This window comes from Saccoglossus kowalevskii, chromosome 9, assembly GCF_978046115.1.
Source record: "Saccoglossus kowalevskii chromosome 9, keSacKowa6.1, whole genome shotgun sequence".
NCBI lineage: Eukaryota > Metazoa > Hemichordata > Enteropneusta > Harrimaniidae > Saccoglossus > Saccoglossus kowalevskii.
The window spans coordinates 5,025,777-5,045,539 of record NC_140649.1 but is presented as its reverse complement, the minus strand read 5'-3'; the positions used below and the strand labels follow the sequence as shown (position 1 = coordinate 5,045,539).

Genomic DNA, 19,763 nt, shown 5'->3' with positions numbered 1-19,763 from the left:
GATAATCATTACACAGCTTCTTTCTTCCTGCGTCCAGTTAGTCAAAATGACGTCATTAATGAGATCGGGCGTTTAGATCCCAGCAAAGCTATGGGCCCAGATCATATTCATCCAAAAACAATAATCCATGCTGCCCAACACATTGCTAGTCCCCTAGCCCATATCATCAACCTATCCATTACTACAGGTATTTTCCCAGATCTACTAAAAATCGCTAAAATTACCCCCATATATAAAAAAGGTTCACCTTTAGAAATAAGCAACTACAGACCCATTTCCTTATTGCCAATTCTAAGCAAAATTATTGAATCTGTTGTTAAATCCCAACTTTTAGCGTTCCTTGATAAATTTAATATTCTTTTGCCGACTCAATATGGTTTTCGCAAACATTACAATACCAAACTTGCACTTGTAGATCTAATTACTGACATCACAGACAAAATGGACGCAGGTTACATCACATTTGGTATATTTATAGATTTAAAGAAAGCATTCGATACAATTGACCACCACATTTTATTACAAAAATTAGAGAATTATGGGATTCGGAGCCTGTCACCTAAATGGTTTCACAGTTATCTAGAAAATCGTCTCCAGACAGTGGATGTCAATGGTACCGTATCACCCCCAAACCAAGTTAAATGTGGAATTCCCCAGGGTTCAATACTCGGCCCTCTATTATTTCTTCTCTATATTAATGATATTAACTCCAGTACCAATGCCTTTGATTTTTGTTTATTTGCAGATGACACTAACCTATTCAACTCACATAAATCTAACCAAATTGATCTTAATACTATTAATACAGAATTTAAAAAAGTCGATGACTGGTGTAAAGCTAACAAACTAACAATTAATGCCAACAAAACAAATTATATGGTAATTAAAACTCCACAAAAACAAGTTCATATTAATGGATCCCTAGAAATTGATAATGTACCGTTAGAGGGCGTAACATCAGTATCTTACTTGGGTGTCAATATAAATTCGTCTTTGAACTGGAAATCTCATATTAACAAAGTCACTAACATACTTAGCTCTAAAATTGGTATAATCTCACAAATTCGACATTATGTCCCAAAGTATATTCTTATTCTATTATATAATACCCTAATTCTTCCACATTTAACGTACTGTGTTGAAATATGGGGAAACGCTTATCCTACCCTTCTTGAACCGATTCTACGACTCCAGAAAAGACTTGTGCGGCTTATCATTTTTTTCAAAATGGAACTCGCATTCTGCAACACTGTTCCGTTCTCTTCAAATTCTGGACATTCACAAACTATGTAAATTCCACTCTTGTCTATATATTTTCGATTTAAATAAAAATCGTTTCGCACGCTGTCCTGATACCTACATCAACACTCCTTCTCATAATTATGCCACTAAAATAAATAGAAGTGGCAGCCTCTCTATACCAAAAACAAAACTTTCTATAACCCAGCATAACATAAAGTTTGCATCAATTAAGCATTGGAATTCACTAAGACCAGAACTACAAAATGCCAATATTAGTAGATATTTTTTTTAAAATTGTCTGAAAGCTGAACTTATATCTGAATATTCAGATTAATTATACGACTATTGGTTGACAACTCACTACAGACTGACTGATTAACTGATTGACAAGCCGACTAATTGACTGGTAGTTTGTACAATGTGATTGATTGTTTTGCGATTAGAAAAATATTAATTTATTTATTTTGCAATTAAGTGACTTATTTATTCTGAATCAATTGAATTATGATTATTCTCCATATCAGGATAGAGCATAAAAATCACATATACATATATATGATTACCTTTTGATATTTGTTTCATTGACAGACTGATTGTTTGCTTGATTTTGCAGTTTAGTGATTAGTTTATTTTGTAGAAAATGATTTATTAAATTTAGTGATTTGTTTATTGTGCGACAAAATAATGTTCATATTCACTCAGCAATTTCAATGACTTATTTATTTAATTTTGATATTTAGTAATTGAACTATAATGTTGCGCCACTTCACGATAAAAATATATGTATATGATAAATTTATGATAATCCGCACGTCAGTACAGTATTATTTCTTATTCCGGGTCGAGGACTCGACTAGCTCAAATGAACTATTTCCATGACCCACACCAGAATCCTTTGCAGTGGTAAAAAGGAAAAATTAATTGTGTTATGTATATTTTCTTTTTCTGGTGTAAATAAATAAATACAAATACAAATACAAATTGACTGAGATATACTAAATGGCCAAATTACTGAAATAGAAATAATTGAGAGCATCAAACGGCTCAAGAATGATAAATCACCAGGACTTGATGGTTTACCGGGGGGGGGGTATTTTAAATCTCCTGTTCATATACTTTTGCCATATCTACACATCTTGTTCAATAAGAAGTTCGATTCTGCCGAAATAGTAATTGACTGGTCCTGACGATCCAGTAAGCTATAAGGCAATTTCACTACTTGAAACTTTTGGGGAAATTTTTACATCAATTCATAAAATGTACGTTTAACTTTTTTGGGCAGATAAAAATAAATAAACGAAGAACAGGCTGGTTTTCGTCATGGACAACATTCGACAACATATTTATCCTTCAGGCAATTGTTCAAAAATATATAACCAAGAAACGGGGACAGTTATACTGCGCCTTCTTGTATTTCTCCAATCATTTGATAATGTGGAGAGACAACGTCTTTGGTATGTCCTACTAAAAGAGTGAGTAAATGGAAAGATGTTTGAGATATTACATAATATCTATATATGCAAATGTAAAATCTTGTGTCAAAACTTTAAACGGATATACTGAATACTTCCAGTGTCCTATGGGTGTTCGCCAGCGTTGTATGTTAAGTCCATTCATATTCTCCTTCTTTATTAAAGAATTATGTAAAGAGCTGAATAATTCGGAACACCACGGCGTTCAACTGTCTTCTGATTTAATCGAATTATTCCGTCTTCTATTTGCTGATGACGTTCCAATTCAGTTGTCGGGCTCCAGAGATTACTTGATAAACTAGAATTGTATTGTGAGCGCGCGAGTATGTCTGTAAACTTGGACAAGACCAAAATTATTGTTTTCAAGGGTAGGGAACGTTTATCAAAGAACGAAAAGTGGATTTATGAAGGGATGGCGGTTCACACAGTTTTATACTACAAATATCTAGGTATTATGTTCTTCTGTAGACTCCACTAGTCAATGGCGACACAGTTATTGGCGCAGCAAGCGAAAAAAACAAAACTTTTTCTGTTAATTTAAAGCTTTGAACTGTTTACGCCCTCTATCCTACATAACCTACTTCCAATATTTACGTATGGGGCGGAAATCTGGGGCTTTGGAGAGTGTAAACATCTGGAACGAGTTCATTATCTTGCCTGTAGAGTGTTTCTAATATTATATCACCCAATAGTAGTATTCTAGAAGAATGTGGGGTATATCCTATCTATCTATACTCAGCAAAACGATGCATTAAATATTGTGCAAAATTAATTTCCATGCCAAATTCAAGGTACCCCAAGAAATGTTACAATATGCTATACAATATCGAAAGTTCGGGAACCAGAACAAAACACACCTGGATCAATGACATCCAAAATTTACTTTCAATTTGTAATATGAATTATGCTTGGCTCGCATAAAAAGTTGGAAATGTTAATGTGTTTATAAATACATTTGTGGAACGATTCAAACAGAATCTTTCCTAGGTATGGCGGGCTGACTTGTGTACTTTAGACAAGTTAGATAATTACTGTCAATTTAAAACTAGCATAGAACCAGAAAGATATTTGTTTTCTGTTCATATTCAAACCCATATGCAATCACTATCTCGGCTACGATGTTCATCACATTGTTTACGAATTGAAAAAGACAGAGGTCACCCAGAAAGAGATCAACGCATGTGCGAGCTTTGCAATATGAATTCTATTAAAAATGAGTTCCATTTTTTATTAGTTTGTAAGTTTTATAATCACATTACTACTGCACCCCACCAACTGTAAATAAGTTTCTTGAATTATTCAAAATGATGTACTTCTACATTGCTTAGCTGCGTTTGTATTTAATGCTATGAAACGTAGGAAGGAAGCCGCCGAATATTGTGAATAATTTAATTGTTTACTGTTTTGAGCCGATGGCCATGTATCAGTTAATAAAGATCATATAGTAGTATTTCAATGAACGTAAATTGAAACAGTTATGATCACTTACATAACGTAATTTACGTTACGCAAAATTGCATTTACAACACACCAATCTATGAACCTCTGCATATTTCAGTTTTGTGTTCCACGTACCATCAAGACCGACTCCACGGTGCAATTATAAAATTTATCCGCCTTTATTTCTAATTAACGTTAACATTACACAAGCAAATTTATATTTTTAAATTTGAGAATAGGTGAGTTTACAAAAGTAGACCTATATGCAAAAAACATGGACCATATATGTAGTTGTTTTCTAGCTGAGCTCTCAATCATTTAAGTTTCACACAATTAGATTTAATATTCTGCAATTCTTGAATTACAGAAACTGCTTCTCGATATTGGGACATGCAGTTTCTGTGATTTTTTTACAGAGTGTGAGCTCTATACATTTATTTATTTCTACAGAGCTGAAAGCAAAGAATACACGAACATTGACGAGAAAATTCTTTACTATGGCACTTAAGATTACGAATAACGATTACATGACACGGGTGCGTTATTCTCGGCTACAATACGAGTTTCAGTTTTGGTTAAGTGAGAGCATCTAATTCGGCTATATATCTGTTTTGGCTGGAATACCAATTTCCCCTGGAATATTTGTTCATCAAGAAGAGACTGCATGCATGATATAAAATTACACAATTGTTTGGCTCATGGTTCTGTGCTAATTTTTAACAAGCAGCCTATCGGCTGAGATAGCTCCGCTGTTAGCAATGCACATTTCAATTAAAGAACTGAAGACATCATTAGAAAATAAACAATATGTATAGTATCAAAGCAATCGGACTTAGTTTTTAACAAGAAGTCGAAAATATCACTTTTTACCAAAAATGACAAAAATATTCACCAAAATTAGAGAATTGAAGATATCATCACAAAATGAACAAATCCGAGCGAGGTCCACATGTAGTACCTATATATGTAATATCAAAGCAATCAGACTATTGGTTTTTTACAAGAAGTCGAAAATATCACTTTTTACCAAAAATGACAAACATATTCACCAAAATTATAGAATCGAAGATATCATCACGAAATGAACAAATCTGAGAAAGGTCTACATGTAGTATCTAAATATGTAATATCAAAGCAATTGAACTATTGGTTTTTAACAAGAAGTCGAAAATATCACTTTTTACCAAAAATTACAAAAATATTCACCAAAATTAGAGAATTGAAGACATCATCAGAAAATGAACAAATCTGAGAGAGGTCCACATGTAGTACCTATATATGTAATATCAAAGCAATCGGACTTGTGGTTTTTAACAAGAAGTCGAAAATATCACTTTTTACCAAAAATTCCAAAAATATTCACCAAAATTAGAGAATTGAAGATATCATCACGAAATGAACAAATCTGAGAGAGGTCCACATGTAGTACCTATATATGTAATATCAAAGCAATTGCACTTGCGGTTTTTAACAAGAAGTCGAAAATATCACTTTTTACCAAAAATGACAAAAATATTCACCAAAATTAGAGAATTGAAGATATCAACATGAAATGAACAAACCTAAGAGAGGTCTACCCAAGGTACATATACATCAAGTATCAAAGCATTCAGGCTTGTAGTAATCAAGAAGAAGTCAAAAAAGTAAAACATTGACACGGACAACGACGACGACGGACAATCACTCATATGATAAGCTCCGCTCGACAAAGTCGACAGCGGAGCTAAAAATGTTTACGGAAAATACTGACAAAGCATAGTTATATGATTTTACAAGAAGTTTCATTGTCACGAATAACGTTAAACAATTTAGAAGATAAATAAAAAGTGCCAATCACAGGTTACGAGAAACCATCCCCCTCCATCTTAATACCTTATTTTTTAAATTTTTTTACTGCTATGTAATCAAAATTGAAATGGAGATACAAGTTCAATAAATATTCTTATTATACTGTGCAGGTAATGTTTATATCTTGTACATACATTGCAAGTTACAGACCATTCCATCAAAGCCAGTTTAATATCATTCTATCAATGTCAGTTTCAGGTTACTCCCTCACCGTCAGTCTTGGGACATTCCCTTAATGCAAATTTTATGTCAATCCCTAAAAGACAGTTTTGTGCAACTCCCTAAATAACAGATTCAGGTCTTCTACCTTAACGTTAGTTTCAGATTATCATGGCTAATCCTGAGTTGGGTATTGAAATACTGATTTCTTAACTTGGAATAAACACTACACATTTTAAGTAGAAAAATAGTTGTATATATTTACAATTCAGTCATATCAATTAAATACAATACCTATATAAATAAAGTCTGTCTGAAACTGATCACAGCCACCATAAATAAATAACCTTTTACCAGTCTATTAATATCATACTACAATAATTAACATAGCTTAAAATTTGCATAGACATTCAAGATGAATGCTGTTATAGCTTGTCTGTATGTCCCTCAAAAATATCCCGATATTAGTTGTGAATTCAAAGTCAATTTATTCCAAGTTTGTTTTGAAATTACCAAGTTCAAGTGAAAATTGTGCACAACAAGGCCAAATACAAGAGTAGATGTTTTGGGTTACACAGCCATGTTTATATTGTCCATGCCCACACTATCTTTGCATGACAACACTTGAAAAGTGGCCACTGAAGAAAACATTTCCTGTTTGTAATTGCATGCCGGACAATTTCCTCACACCTGTATTGTTATGTATTGAGAAAACTTATTTTCAAAATGATCTGTACAACATTATGGTGCAACATGCCCGGCTGCATCATGTTGACAACAATTACAATAATTTAAATAAAAAAAAAGATATGACAAATTAAAAAGTTATTCCTATCTAACCTATCTTCATTTTCAACACAAAATTGATCTATCAAGAAAATTACTGTAAAATACTTAATTTTTGCTTGTAATTAATTTTCACTATTTTCGCTGAGGGATGACTCAGTGAAAATAAAATTCAGCAAATATACTTTTTTTGTATGTTTACATACAACTTATGAAAATTCAGCAAAAATAAACTCCATACAAAAGTCTTTTCAGTGAAAATAAATTTTTTAAATAATTGCATGGTAAATTAATTAAAGTGGGAATGTTTGCACACACACTTACATATCAACTTGAAAACTTTCATTGGTGTTGCATGCGTCTCTGTCATTTACATTAAGTGTATTCACTACTGATTGGCAAATACAAGTGATTTTACTTAAATTCTTGCAACACATAAAATTCATTCACGTTTTACAAATTTTCTTACAAGATTTGAATGAGCTGTTAATAATAAAATGATGATTGAATAAACTATGGTCAACATGCCCTCATACATCAGTTTTGGAGAAAATACACTCCAAACAAACAGGTGATATCTCTGACATGAGATGAGTACAAGATAGACTGCCACAGGAAGTGCCCGAGATACAGCAATGGTGTAACAGATGTAAACCAGTGAATCTTGGTACCTGAGAAAAGATACAATCATAGCAATCTTATTTTCTTACACTAAAATAGTAATAAAGCACAATAATATGACACACAAAATCTTTCCGGAAATTACATTTTTAGATTAATACCCTGATATTAGTCACGATTTTTTACAATAACTGATGAAAATGTCAACCCATGTTAACTACATAGGGATTGATTGAAACAATGATATTTCCTCATATTTCAGTTTATAATTATGAATTGAAAGATAAATTTAATCCATAGCTAAATTTCATAAAACTTGGAATGCATGGTGTATATCATAATGTATATGAAAGCATTAAAAACATCAATCTGCTGAAACAATTTATATTGGCCGAATAATTGGAAAAGGACATCATTCATCTTAAACAGGATCCATGGCAACAATAAAGATGAATCTACTAAAGGGCAGATAAGAACTGGCAATATACAGACAATCTTGGTATAGAATCTGGAAAGAGTTTAAGTGCTACTACTAGTGCTACTTTGTTTCACAGTGTAGGGTGTGGGTCCCATACAACGCATATAAAATAGTTTACATGAAATACAAACATGAACTACGTAAAAACTGTTGAGCTTTAGAATATTGACAAGCACAGTGATGTGTGCGGTTGATGAATGAATTAAATCTTGCCAATGAAAGGGATACAAATTTGGTTTCTCATCATTGAGGCTGTGAGAATTTTAAATATTGCATCTCTGAATTGCGAGAATAAAAACAATTTCACTGATTGGTGGGAATCAATATCAGGTTTCATTAAATATGAGAAACTATCAGTTTGAAATTTCACACTTTTTTTTTCAATAGTGTTTCTTTTTTAAAAATGTGGACCATAGTATGGTCATTAGAACCACTATGTTCCTGTCAATATTCCTTGCAATATTGAAATATTCCTTGGCAGTGATGTTTGTTATTACTTTGTCTTGAATCATTAAACAACACTTATTTGCATATCAAAATTTCTACTATTTTTGAAAGGAATGTTAGAATTTAAAATGAAATGAGATGGAATAGTTGTGATTAAATAATATTTCATTGCGTAAAGTGTTTCCTCAACTTGTTTATAAAAATGGTTGTCATAGTGTTAAAGTCAAGTGCTGAAGTCAAACCATGGACAATGTTGTGAGTAATATTACAATGTTGCAAGGAGATTGATGGGGTTTTCCTGATCCATGAATGTATTTCACTGCCAAGGGGAAAACTATGCAAAATCCTTTTGAGTTGATTTCTTACCTATCAGCATAATGCCTAGCTGTATACGTAACAAGACTAGTGATAAATATAAATGGTCCAGTGTAGGTGGACATTAGAGTTAGAATAAACACAATGGCAGGTATGTACGAGTCCAATCCAATGTAACCAGCAGATATATCAACATTAGCAGTACTATTTGAATTGCCCTGTAATCAAAAATAAAATAAAAGTCAATACATTTTTGGATTGTTATAACTTTTGCTTAAACCTGTTACTGACTTCATATCCTAAGTAGCAGTTGCATTTGCTAAAATATATTTGCAATAAGTGTTCAATTATTTTGGGGACAAATAAAAGACGGCCGTCTCCAAATACCGATACAGATATCACCAACATCAACATTTTATTAGTCAGATCCAAAAAATAATAATTTTACTTTCAGAAAATTATTTTTGACCGTTTTATACCACAAATAGCTGAAATGATGGAAAAAATAATGTGTCTGCAGGCCATATTTTAAAGCCAGTTGTCACTTGACCTGGCCAAACTTCTTCACAGAATGTGAGACCATAGTACATTTATCAAAACGCATGTTCAAAATTGTGCAAAATTTGACAAGCATTATTGACATTTTGTTTAGACAGTTATGTTGTAGGTATATGAACTTGAGCATTAGAGTTTAAATGCAGTACAATATACACAATACCAATATTATTACTGTTTACTGTGAACAACCCAACCAGCAGTACTGTAATATATAACAAATCACCAGTGTTGAGGGACATATAGTACATAATATAAGGTTATTACGAGAATACCTCAAAGTATGCACAAAGACAGTACAGTTGGAGTATCGACCGATATGCAGCGGAGGTCGATGCGGTGGTGTACTGTCTGATTGCATACTTTGAGGTATCCTCGTAATAACCTTATTATTATACATCTTTTCTTTTCAATGATACATCACAGGAATGCCGAAATCCAAAAAGTTTAGAACAGAATCAGCGAACTTCTTTGTGTGGAGTCCGGTCAAACCCTGGTAGCAGCCATGTTTGATTTTTAATATTAGAGAACGCTTACGCGCATAATCATTCCATATTTGGGAATTCACATGGTAGGATGAAAATACCCTGTAAAATACCGTAAAATTACGGGCACACTGTAACTTATGGCATTGAAAGATCGTAATCTTAGTCCTAAGTAACTATTAAAAATAGCTAGACGTTTTGAGCAATTGCTCTATATCGATAGCATTTAAATGTTGAAGGACAGTGGTTTAATGTAACAGTTTGCAATGGTCAGCTGCAAAAATATTGCTACTTTGTTAGCAAAACACAGAGCTGTATTGCGAGATGACTGGTTTTGTACATGTACAAACATGTTTTTTTTTTTTCAAATCAGAGACTGTAACCATCACAGCATGACCAAATCACTGACCTGTGTGAAGAAAGCAGCTGATCCAAACCACAGATGTAACAATGTTATAACCCATAAAGGAGACCTGGACAGATAAGCTCTCCACAAGACTGTAGTCAGAAAATGTTCCTCTAATACGAGCAATGACAGCACTGCACTATTATGAGGTCTGAGTAACAAAGCTGATAACACTATTAGTGCTGTTAAGATACATTCCAGTGTATCAACTAAGGTCTGTTTATATGTGTTTATATTTTCATCTGTCTTGCGTGTTTGCATATAAGCGATATAAATAGCTCTAAAAATCTGAACTCCAATCACGGCATACACAAACCATGCCTCGTACACACCCCTGAAACAAAGAAAAACAAAATATTTGTTTATATCATATTTGAAGGAAAAATTTGTTTGTTCCAGTGGATCTGCTTCATATACTGTAACCATGACAAAAATAATCTTTCCTTAGAAATCAGTGTATAGCTATATAACAATAAATAAATAAATACAATAGTTAAAGGAAAGACTTCAATATTACAAATGAGGAGTATGTTTATTTCTTGTAATCACCCATATAATTGTATTTTTGTGTCATTGAACTACTGTCTTGGATTTTTTTTTAAATATAATATTTAATAGAATCTTCTTTCAATGGATTTGATATTTCAGACATTTTAAAAAGAGGTATTTCATTTTGTAATATTATGCAAGGAACAATGTCTACAAATCTAATTTTCAATTCAATGTCTACAAAATTCTTTTTTTTGTTTGCCAAATTGAGAATTCTTTTTACAGACACTTACTTCACCGTGTCAACGTTTGTACATTTTTATGAAAGTAAATTCTGTACATGGTGGCAGTAACAATGCAATATAGACAAGAGAAAGTCAGAATCTTGCTAAAAAATTAATCACTTACTTGCTTGGTACTGTTGATCCCCATGGTAACAAAATGATACCAGTCACAGCTCTGTAGTAATATACACCGATCAATGCCAACACAAGTAATAAACTAAACTGCCTTCTAAGGTGTCTGACAATGCAGATCACCACATGACTCACTATCACCATGCCGGAAAGATAAATTTTGTTTTCAGGTCTGTAAACAGAGTTTAAAAATGGATATACTTTATATACTGTAAAATGACTAATTTTCACTGGGTTTAAATTTTACTGATTAACCATTTCAGGCATATTTAGTGGGTTTTAAATTCACGGTTTTATTATTTAGATAATGTGTTCTATGCTAAATTTTACATATTCACTGGGTTTTAAAATTAGCGCATTTTCCAGTCAGCGAAATCAGCAAAATTAAAACCTAGTGAATAATTAACCCCTTTACTGTAATATACACATACCAACCAGCCATGAAAATAAAAGCATGTCTGATTTATTTTGAGTGAATAAAGCTAACATTTTTGAACTGAATAAATACAGATCAAAATCATGTTACTCTCATTTAATTGTCAGAATTTTTCCAGGACTCACTGACTTCTATTTCAGGAGGAGTAAAATTTATATTCTAATAGTCTGGAACTGGTGTGCTGGCCTGAAGTTTCACCCCTTGAGAGGAAAATGTACAACTCTTGTACATACTTTGAACTTAACATAAAATCCATTGAAAACACAATACACATAATATATATAATACAAACATTTTTATGTTTGGCGATGTACTTGACAAACTGAGATTTTGGAAATGTCTGGTAACTCACCTAACAAACCAGTCTCCAATGTCAGGTCTATCAGCCCACTTCATACCAGTTTGATTCCAGGCTCTCATAAGGCGTCCACAAAGCAAGACTATTAAAACAGCCACCACGGTTCTCATATTCCCTACAAACACTTCATCGGCTGACATTGCACATTTGTCTAACTCATCTGATTTCCCACAATGCATTATGTCATTATTACTTGCTGCATCACTCACAAATACTCCGGCTGATAAATCATCTTCTCCACATCTTTTTGTAATCAACTCATCATACTTGCAATCAGACTTGTCTATTTTTGCTGAAGATTTTGAGCCAATTAGTAAGCTTTTATTTAAAATTAATGAAAATGTTTTATAAAAAAAGTAAAAGTTTATCGTCATGGTAAAAAAATACCATGTTTGGTGCTCTTCTTCTACAAAACTACTGGACACAAGACTGAGAGTATGTAGAACTGAACCACCAATCAATGTCCACTGTCCTGTCATCAGTTGTGTAGTCTGAAACTGGAAAAAAAGATAATAATTACACTAACATCAGTCAAATCACAGTTTATGAATCACATTATGTGGTTAATTACTCATGTAGTTCTTCTAGTCACACAAAAAAAAGAAAAAAAAGAAATGGAATAGTGACAGATATATTTAAAACTGTTGTGGTATTCAGGCAATGGCAACACAGATGAGATGAAATAAAAAAAAAACAATATGAGAAATAAGAGTAACCCAATAAGATGATGCATGAGTGAGCCAATAAAATGAGAAATGAGTGAGCCAATAAAATGAGAAATGAGTGAGCCAATAGGATGATGCATGAGTGAGCCAATAAAATGAGAAATGAGTGAGCCAATAAAAGAGAAGAAATGAGTGAGCCAATAAAATGAGAAATGAGTGAGCCAATAAAATGAGAAATGAATGAGCAAATAAGATGAGGAATGAGTGAGCCAATAAAATGAGAAATGCGTGAGCCAATAAAATGAGAAATGAGTGAGCCAATAAAATGAGAAAAGAGTGAGCCAATAAAATGAGAAATGAGTGAGCCAATAAAATGAGAAATGAGTGAGCCAATAAAATGAGAAATGAGAGGGAGCCAATAAAAAGAGAAATGAGGGAGCCAATACAATGAGAAAAGAGTGAGCCAATAAAATGAGAAATGAGTGAGCCAATAAAATGAGAAATGAGTGAACCAATAAAATGAGAAATACCGCAACGGTAAGCAAATAAGATGAGTAATAATGAGGAACAAGGGTGAATCAATAGATAGAGCCATTAAAATGCAAGTAAGCAAAGATGGAAAATGAGAGTGAGCAAATAAAACATTGAACAATAAAAGTGAGCCAATAAAATATTGAGAAATGGGATTTAGCAAATAAAATAATGAGAGTGAACAAATAAAGGTGCGATATAAGAGTGAGCAAATGTGAAAATGAGAAATGTGAGTGAGCTAACAAAACGAGAATGTAGAAAAAAATTCAATACATGTGATATACATGCCTACCTGATGCTTTGGTATTTTTCCAAGTTGACCAATCAAAACAGTCAAAGTGAAAGATGAACTGACAATGAAAACAGTGGACAAACATATTGCTGGTATTGACATGTTACATAACACCTCACTTGGAGTCCCTGTTGTGTCTGTACATATGTTAATATGCACAGAAGTGGTTGCTAAGCAACACGCAATTAGGATGAATATGGAAGACTGTCCACCAATAGGAAGACTGATGCTGGTCATGTGACCTCCATTCAATTGCCAAGCACCATAGAGAAAAGAAATCAAAACCTATTTGATGAGATACAAAATATAACTGAGAATTACTAGAAGTTCATTCATACTTGGAATGTAAGTGACAATATCTTTCCATCTTATACGTAAATCTAAATCATAGTTATTGAATGCAAATACTGGCAATAATTGCATTTTGAAAGTCCAAAGGTTACCATATTAGATGTACAATACTATCATATAAATGTTATTTTTGTGTTACCTGCCAGAATAAGACGGTCCCAATGACCATGGCATATTCATCATATCTTGCTAATGAGGCAGATATACGATTACTCATTTCTATAATGGCAGTATTGTACTGGGTAATGACCTTCTTTCCTAATACATTGTGGTTGATATTGTCTGCTTCTTGTAAGTATGATTCAAGCCAACTTGCATGTAACTGCACAGATCTGTTATACTTCAAATAACTTGGCTCTGAAAAGAAAAATATTGAGATGAATTTGCAGGGTTAGTTAACAACTTCAAATAATGAATGAAAGTAAATAATTCCTTATCTTTATGTTATCCAATCAATTAAAATATAATATTTGTTCTTGTTTCGTTTTTTTCAGTTTAAATTTTTGATTGATTGATTTTTTAGCTATTATTTATTTGCAGGAATATTTTTATTTTTTTTTTATTTTTGTTGTTGATCAAACTCAAATGTGAATTCTTCCATTCACTTGATCACTAAGAAAATTTCTCGACCAATCACAGGATGCCTTACAAACGCATTGTGCATATGCAAATGATACAATTTGATTGTATGCTTATTTTGTTAGCCAATGAAAGTGACTGAAAGATAACAAAAGATTTGGAAACAAATCTCAAACAAACTTATTATCATCAGATGGCTAATTATCAAACTACAAAAAAATAAAATATAAAACTTGATAACCACAAGGCATTTGTTGTGGATACATGGCATCAAAATTGGCAGACATACAGTTTTTGGTCAATTATTAATAATTTTCAGTGTTTTCTTCAACCAATTCACAGAAAATAGACAAAATCACCTATTCTATAACAAATTTATATTTCTGTATAAATTCAACAACATATCCATATTTATGAATAGTACCTGTGTATAATGAGTTGACATTTGTAGCCAGGACATTCATCAGTTGATTTGCATTTAACTGCAGTGCTCTGAGTTGTTCTCGAGTTGTCATGGTGTTAATTGCATCAGTTATAATTCTACCTAGACTGTTCTGTGGTATAGGAACACCTAATAGCAATGATAACGTACTCGCAACATCAATCTGTTGTATTTCACTTGCCGTATATGGCAGACCTGAAATTAAGTTTATTTGAGGGTCATCAGCTAGACTGAAACTACATTCAGGAATTCCATTACAAATTTGTTAAAGTGTCTCTGGATTAAAGCAATCACCACTCAGTGAACGTTTAATTATTGTAAACAATGTACTGTAAACGCATTAATTATTATCTGGATTTTAATTTTGCTATTTTCGTCAATAAGTAAAACCGCTAAATTAAATCCATGAGATTTAAACAATAAAACTTTCCTGCCAAGTTTGTGAACTTAAAACTCTGTGAAATTTGCCTAAAACATCAAAATAGGTAAATTAAATGCATGCGTATTGTGTATGCATAGCATGTACCCATATTGAATATGGTGCATTACATCAACTGTGACTATTTAAACATGTGGTAACTTACCAAACTTATCATAAAAAGTACTCATCATTACCAATGGGGTTGTAGTCTCACCAATCGACGCACCACCGTGACTACCAATATTACTCATACCATGGTCACCACATAAAATTATCAATGTTGGCAGATCACTAGTTTTATCCTGTGAAAATATAATCTTATTAGCTCAGATCAATGAGTCAGTATTTTACCAAATACTTGATTTAATAATATGATAAGACAGGAAGCTCAGCTAAGCTAGCTTAGGAGAAATTTCCTTGTGGGAGAAACTACTGCTATAAGGGAAAACTGCTTGGGTTTCCTTCTCTGACAGATATCTAGCTACCTGTGGCCCAGTGCATAAACGTCTGTTAAAATCATATTCTTTTGTACATTTAATTCAAATATGCTTAATTTAGAGGAGCATTATTAAAGACATTATTTTGCATATCTATATTTAAATTTCACTTTGAGTTCCAAGCAAATTTTCCATCAGTGCAAATAAAAAATGGCCTCCAAGAACAGGACCACAGCAGGAAAAATTAGAGAATTAAATTTGCCTGTCTCATGATCTCTAGATATCTTTATCACTCTAAATCCATGCCCTTATATTATCTGCCTTTGATTCAACTAAAACTGAGCAGTACCTGTTTTGTAACCGATGAGTAAATCTTTTCAATAACTTTGTCCATTTCTTGTAATTTGGGGCCAACCAGAGGACTTGTTGGTCCAGCTAAATGGCCAATATGATCTAACCCCAGGTAGTGTAATATCATTACACTCCAGTCTGTATTCTCTAACTCGGGGTCCACATGCCTTGTAACATTATTATCAACCTGCAAATTATACAATACAGTTTTAAATTGTGTATATGTATGAAAGGTACCTTCCACGGTACCGGTATATGTATCGGGGGTAAATGAATCAAATCTCATACAAATTGTGGAGATAACTCAATTTCTAAAATCTTGGTCATTTTGACTACTGCCATAAACTACATTGTACATATATATATAACCAACTACCTATGCACACAACAGTCACGGTTTCATTAGATTTACCGGTACTAACATTTTTGTTTGAAGTCTTATATACAACACTGTACTGTATTACCGGTATATACAATAGCTCTGTGTTTCACAAGACATCTGACTTGCCAATATCCAAACATCACTGTGCAGTTCCGTAACTTCTGTTGTTATTGAGTTTTTAAAGCATCTTCAGATGTCATACAGGATTCTTGTTTGACAATCAAATATTGATTATATTACAAAATCAATAATCAATGTGAAGCATTAGTTGTGTTCACGTTACACGAAGTACGGGCTAATATTTAAGCTGATTTAGGCTTATCTGGCATATTTGCATTTCGGCTAGATCCAATTGCGTCCACGCACAGGGAGGGCCAGTCGTTAGCACGGGCTAAGGGGTGCCATCAGTTGGTGACCTTTGGCAAGCCGAACGAAAAATGGAGACACGCGCGAGGTTCTATTTCTGCTGCTGACATGTTTCGTTCTAATTTTGAAGCGACATGCACAGGAACACGAGAGAAGACGGACCCAACTTATTTGGATGCACAGAAACAATATACAACGGCGTAATAGAATACAGAGTTTTATTAATACATGTCGTAGACAGCGAACCAAATTTATTTTGTCTACGATTGGAGCTGCTGTACGCTCTACTACAGCATGGATGTACTAGTACATCCATGACTACAGCGACCCGATCAGTGTGGAAGCGTGTACACTGAGCTCGGTTGCCATTTTGGGAATGAGAAAGTTGGATATATTTGATCACGTGCATATTGTTCACATCCAAAGGTCGCTGCAGAGGGCGCTTAGCCCTGGGCTAAGCGTTCGTGCACACTTCGTTAGCCCGTGCTAAGGGTCTAGACCGCGTCTTAAATTCGGATCAGATTTAACCCGTACTTAGCATTCCTTAGCCCGTGCTAAGCGTTCATGCACGTTTTGACCTCTTAGCCCGTGCTAAGGAGCTGTGCGTGAACGCAACTATTCTTATTTAGATTAGTCCTAGACAACACGTGAGCTCTTTCCTGTATCGCCATTAGGCTCCTTCCAATTTAATTTATAGGAAAATTATTTATACATGTATATTCCCACTGCATACTAACAAATGCCAAGCATTGAATATTAAATATTTTCTAGGTAAGTTGTGGTTTGCAAGGTTCCAAAGAAAAGTTCAAACATCAATGCATGATTGACTGTAGTGCGTCGGGTTTCAATCAATATAATTAACCAATGCCAATTTACTCAAAATTTAAATGACTTATAACTAGGTTTTGCCGACAATAAAACTATAATAAGATGAGCAAAACAAGTTTACGAGTGTCACAGATGGGAAAAACAGTGACAAAATATAATTTTCATACCTCAGTGTAATCTGCAACAAAGAACGACGTGGTTCCATCAGTTCGTCTAAAATGATTGGGAAATAGTTTAATCCATGTGTCATCCCCATAGAATACTATAGATTTATTTGCACTATATAACTGTGATATAAGATTGTCTTCCAACAATGCACTGGAATCCACATTCAATACAATGTCAATAAAGCCAGGTATTCCTCCAGTTGTGATTGCCTGCATAAATTAAGTCATAATTGTACAGTGAAGGGCATAAAGCCGTGTTCGTTTTATAAATTCACGTTTTTATTATCAAAACGAAAGATAGAATATTTTACAAATTGACCAATCTTGGAATTTATTGTGACATCAGTGTTAGTTCTAATTGATATTAATAAGGTCAATATTATCTAATCAGCAAGTGCCTCATTTTGAATATATGAGCAGTTGTAGTAGCTATGTAACACGATGGCATGCACACACTTTATGGGTGTAGAAAATATTCAGATATTGAGTCAATCACTATAAAAAATTTCAATGAAAGCTGATGACTGGCATTTACAAATTTTTATAAATATGTTTATAAGCAAAGCCTCAGCTTGGCGCCTTTCACTGTAAATGTGACATCACTTTGAAGTGAAGTGAAAGGTGTAAAGCTGCAGAAAATTCACAAATATGTCAAATATTGTATAGACCAGAGGAGAACACCATTTTGAATAGATCATATACTGTCTCCCTGAACCTTCCAAATATCATCATTTCATGAGGTTTCCAAAACGTAACTCTGAAAATAGCTTTTCACAAGGGATGGTATACTTGTATTTTAAACTGTGCATTCGAATTACACTCATTTTTGGAACTTTCATCAAGTGATAATGCTGTTTACTATTTGATTTTTAAAAGTTGTCATCTTTAAAAATTTTGAATACTTGACTGTGTGGAATAAAGCTCTCCTTACCAAGTTTTTACATAGTTGTCTACAAGAGCTATAGTTCACATTTAAACGAAAAGACTGTTTTTTAAATATACAAAATCATATATACCTTTATCCTTGGCATAGTAACAGTTGGTGGGTGTGCCTTTGCTATAAAACTAAGAGTTTTGTCATCTTTGATTAACTGACTAGTAAAAGGCATATGCTGATCTGCCTTGTTACCAAACACAAAGTCAGCCCGCAGCGCATCCACAAGTACGATAACCAGACGACCAAACACTGCCTTAGGGGGTTCATTTTTCATTTTCATTGAATGTGGCAGCGGTTCTGCTGGAAGGTTATTGAACGTTGCTTTCCCCGGAATGGCACTTTTGACTGGGAAAAATCCTTTGAAAAAGATGTAAAATGCGAGAGACTGTACAGCCAAGCATAGGATGAGGAAGCAACCATGGGGAATCCTCATCTTTACACTTTGTAACTATAGCAAGATGATGATAAGAATTCAGTATTCAGAAAGTTGTTCCTGTCTGTAAAAAACAAAATAACAATCAATGGCAAGTGCGAGGGCAGTGTTTCGCATAACTTAATATTGTGCCGTATGACATGCTATAGAAAAGTGACCGAGGCTTTCCCAGACCGAGAGGCTGTTCCTTGTTAGCAAGACAGTGGTTCTGTGTAACCAACCATTTTATCATTCTTATGTATGCGACTGATGATCTATTGTTATCGTACATAGGTCGTGTCTGATTCTTAGCAAAAAAAAGACACGTGATTCATGTGACCCTTGGACGCACAGCCCCCCAGATGCATTGACGTGATCAAAATGTGTTGGAACGGTTCAGACAATCATGAAGCCGCTACCGATGTGGGAAATTTACATATATTACACTACTGCTTTTACGATTTACTTTCAAGGCCTCAAACGAGATACTTCTGAAAAATATACCTGAACGATGAAAACACAAACTTACGTGATGGGGGCCGCCATGTTGAGACCCTCTATGGTGACCATTAATAGGTAGAAGTGACATTCCATTTTGCTAAAAAACTTCGTTCATTGTAAACTCATCAAAATATGTACCAGATATAAA

The 19,763-nt window shown here is 33.6% G+C and overlaps 1 protein-coding gene across 1 annotated transcript; it reads right to left on the bottom strand.

Annotated features, from left to right (window-relative positions):
- Positions 1-5,913: 5,913 nt before the first annotated feature.
- Positions 5,914-19,671, bottom strand: LOC100368380 (GPI ethanolamine phosphate transferase 2, catalytic subunit-like). Its single transcript, XM_085503073.1, has 13 exons — positions 19,644-19,671; positions 18,782-19,199; positions 17,766-17,975; positions 16,021-16,209; positions 15,398-15,536; positions 14,796-15,008; positions 13,932-14,149; positions 13,442-13,726; positions 11,948-12,450; positions 11,152-11,331; positions 10,258-10,588; positions 8,860-9,026; positions 5,914-7,618 (listed from the first exon to the last, which is right to left on the bottom strand). Exons 2-13 carry the CDS (start codon positions 19,133-19,135, stop codon positions 7,390-7,392), a joined length of 3,018 nt encoding a protein of 1,005 aa, XP_085359199.1. The 5' UTR covers positions 19,136-19,199; positions 19,644-19,671; the 3' UTR covers positions 5,914-7,389.
- Positions 19,672-19,763: the final 92 nt, after the last annotated feature.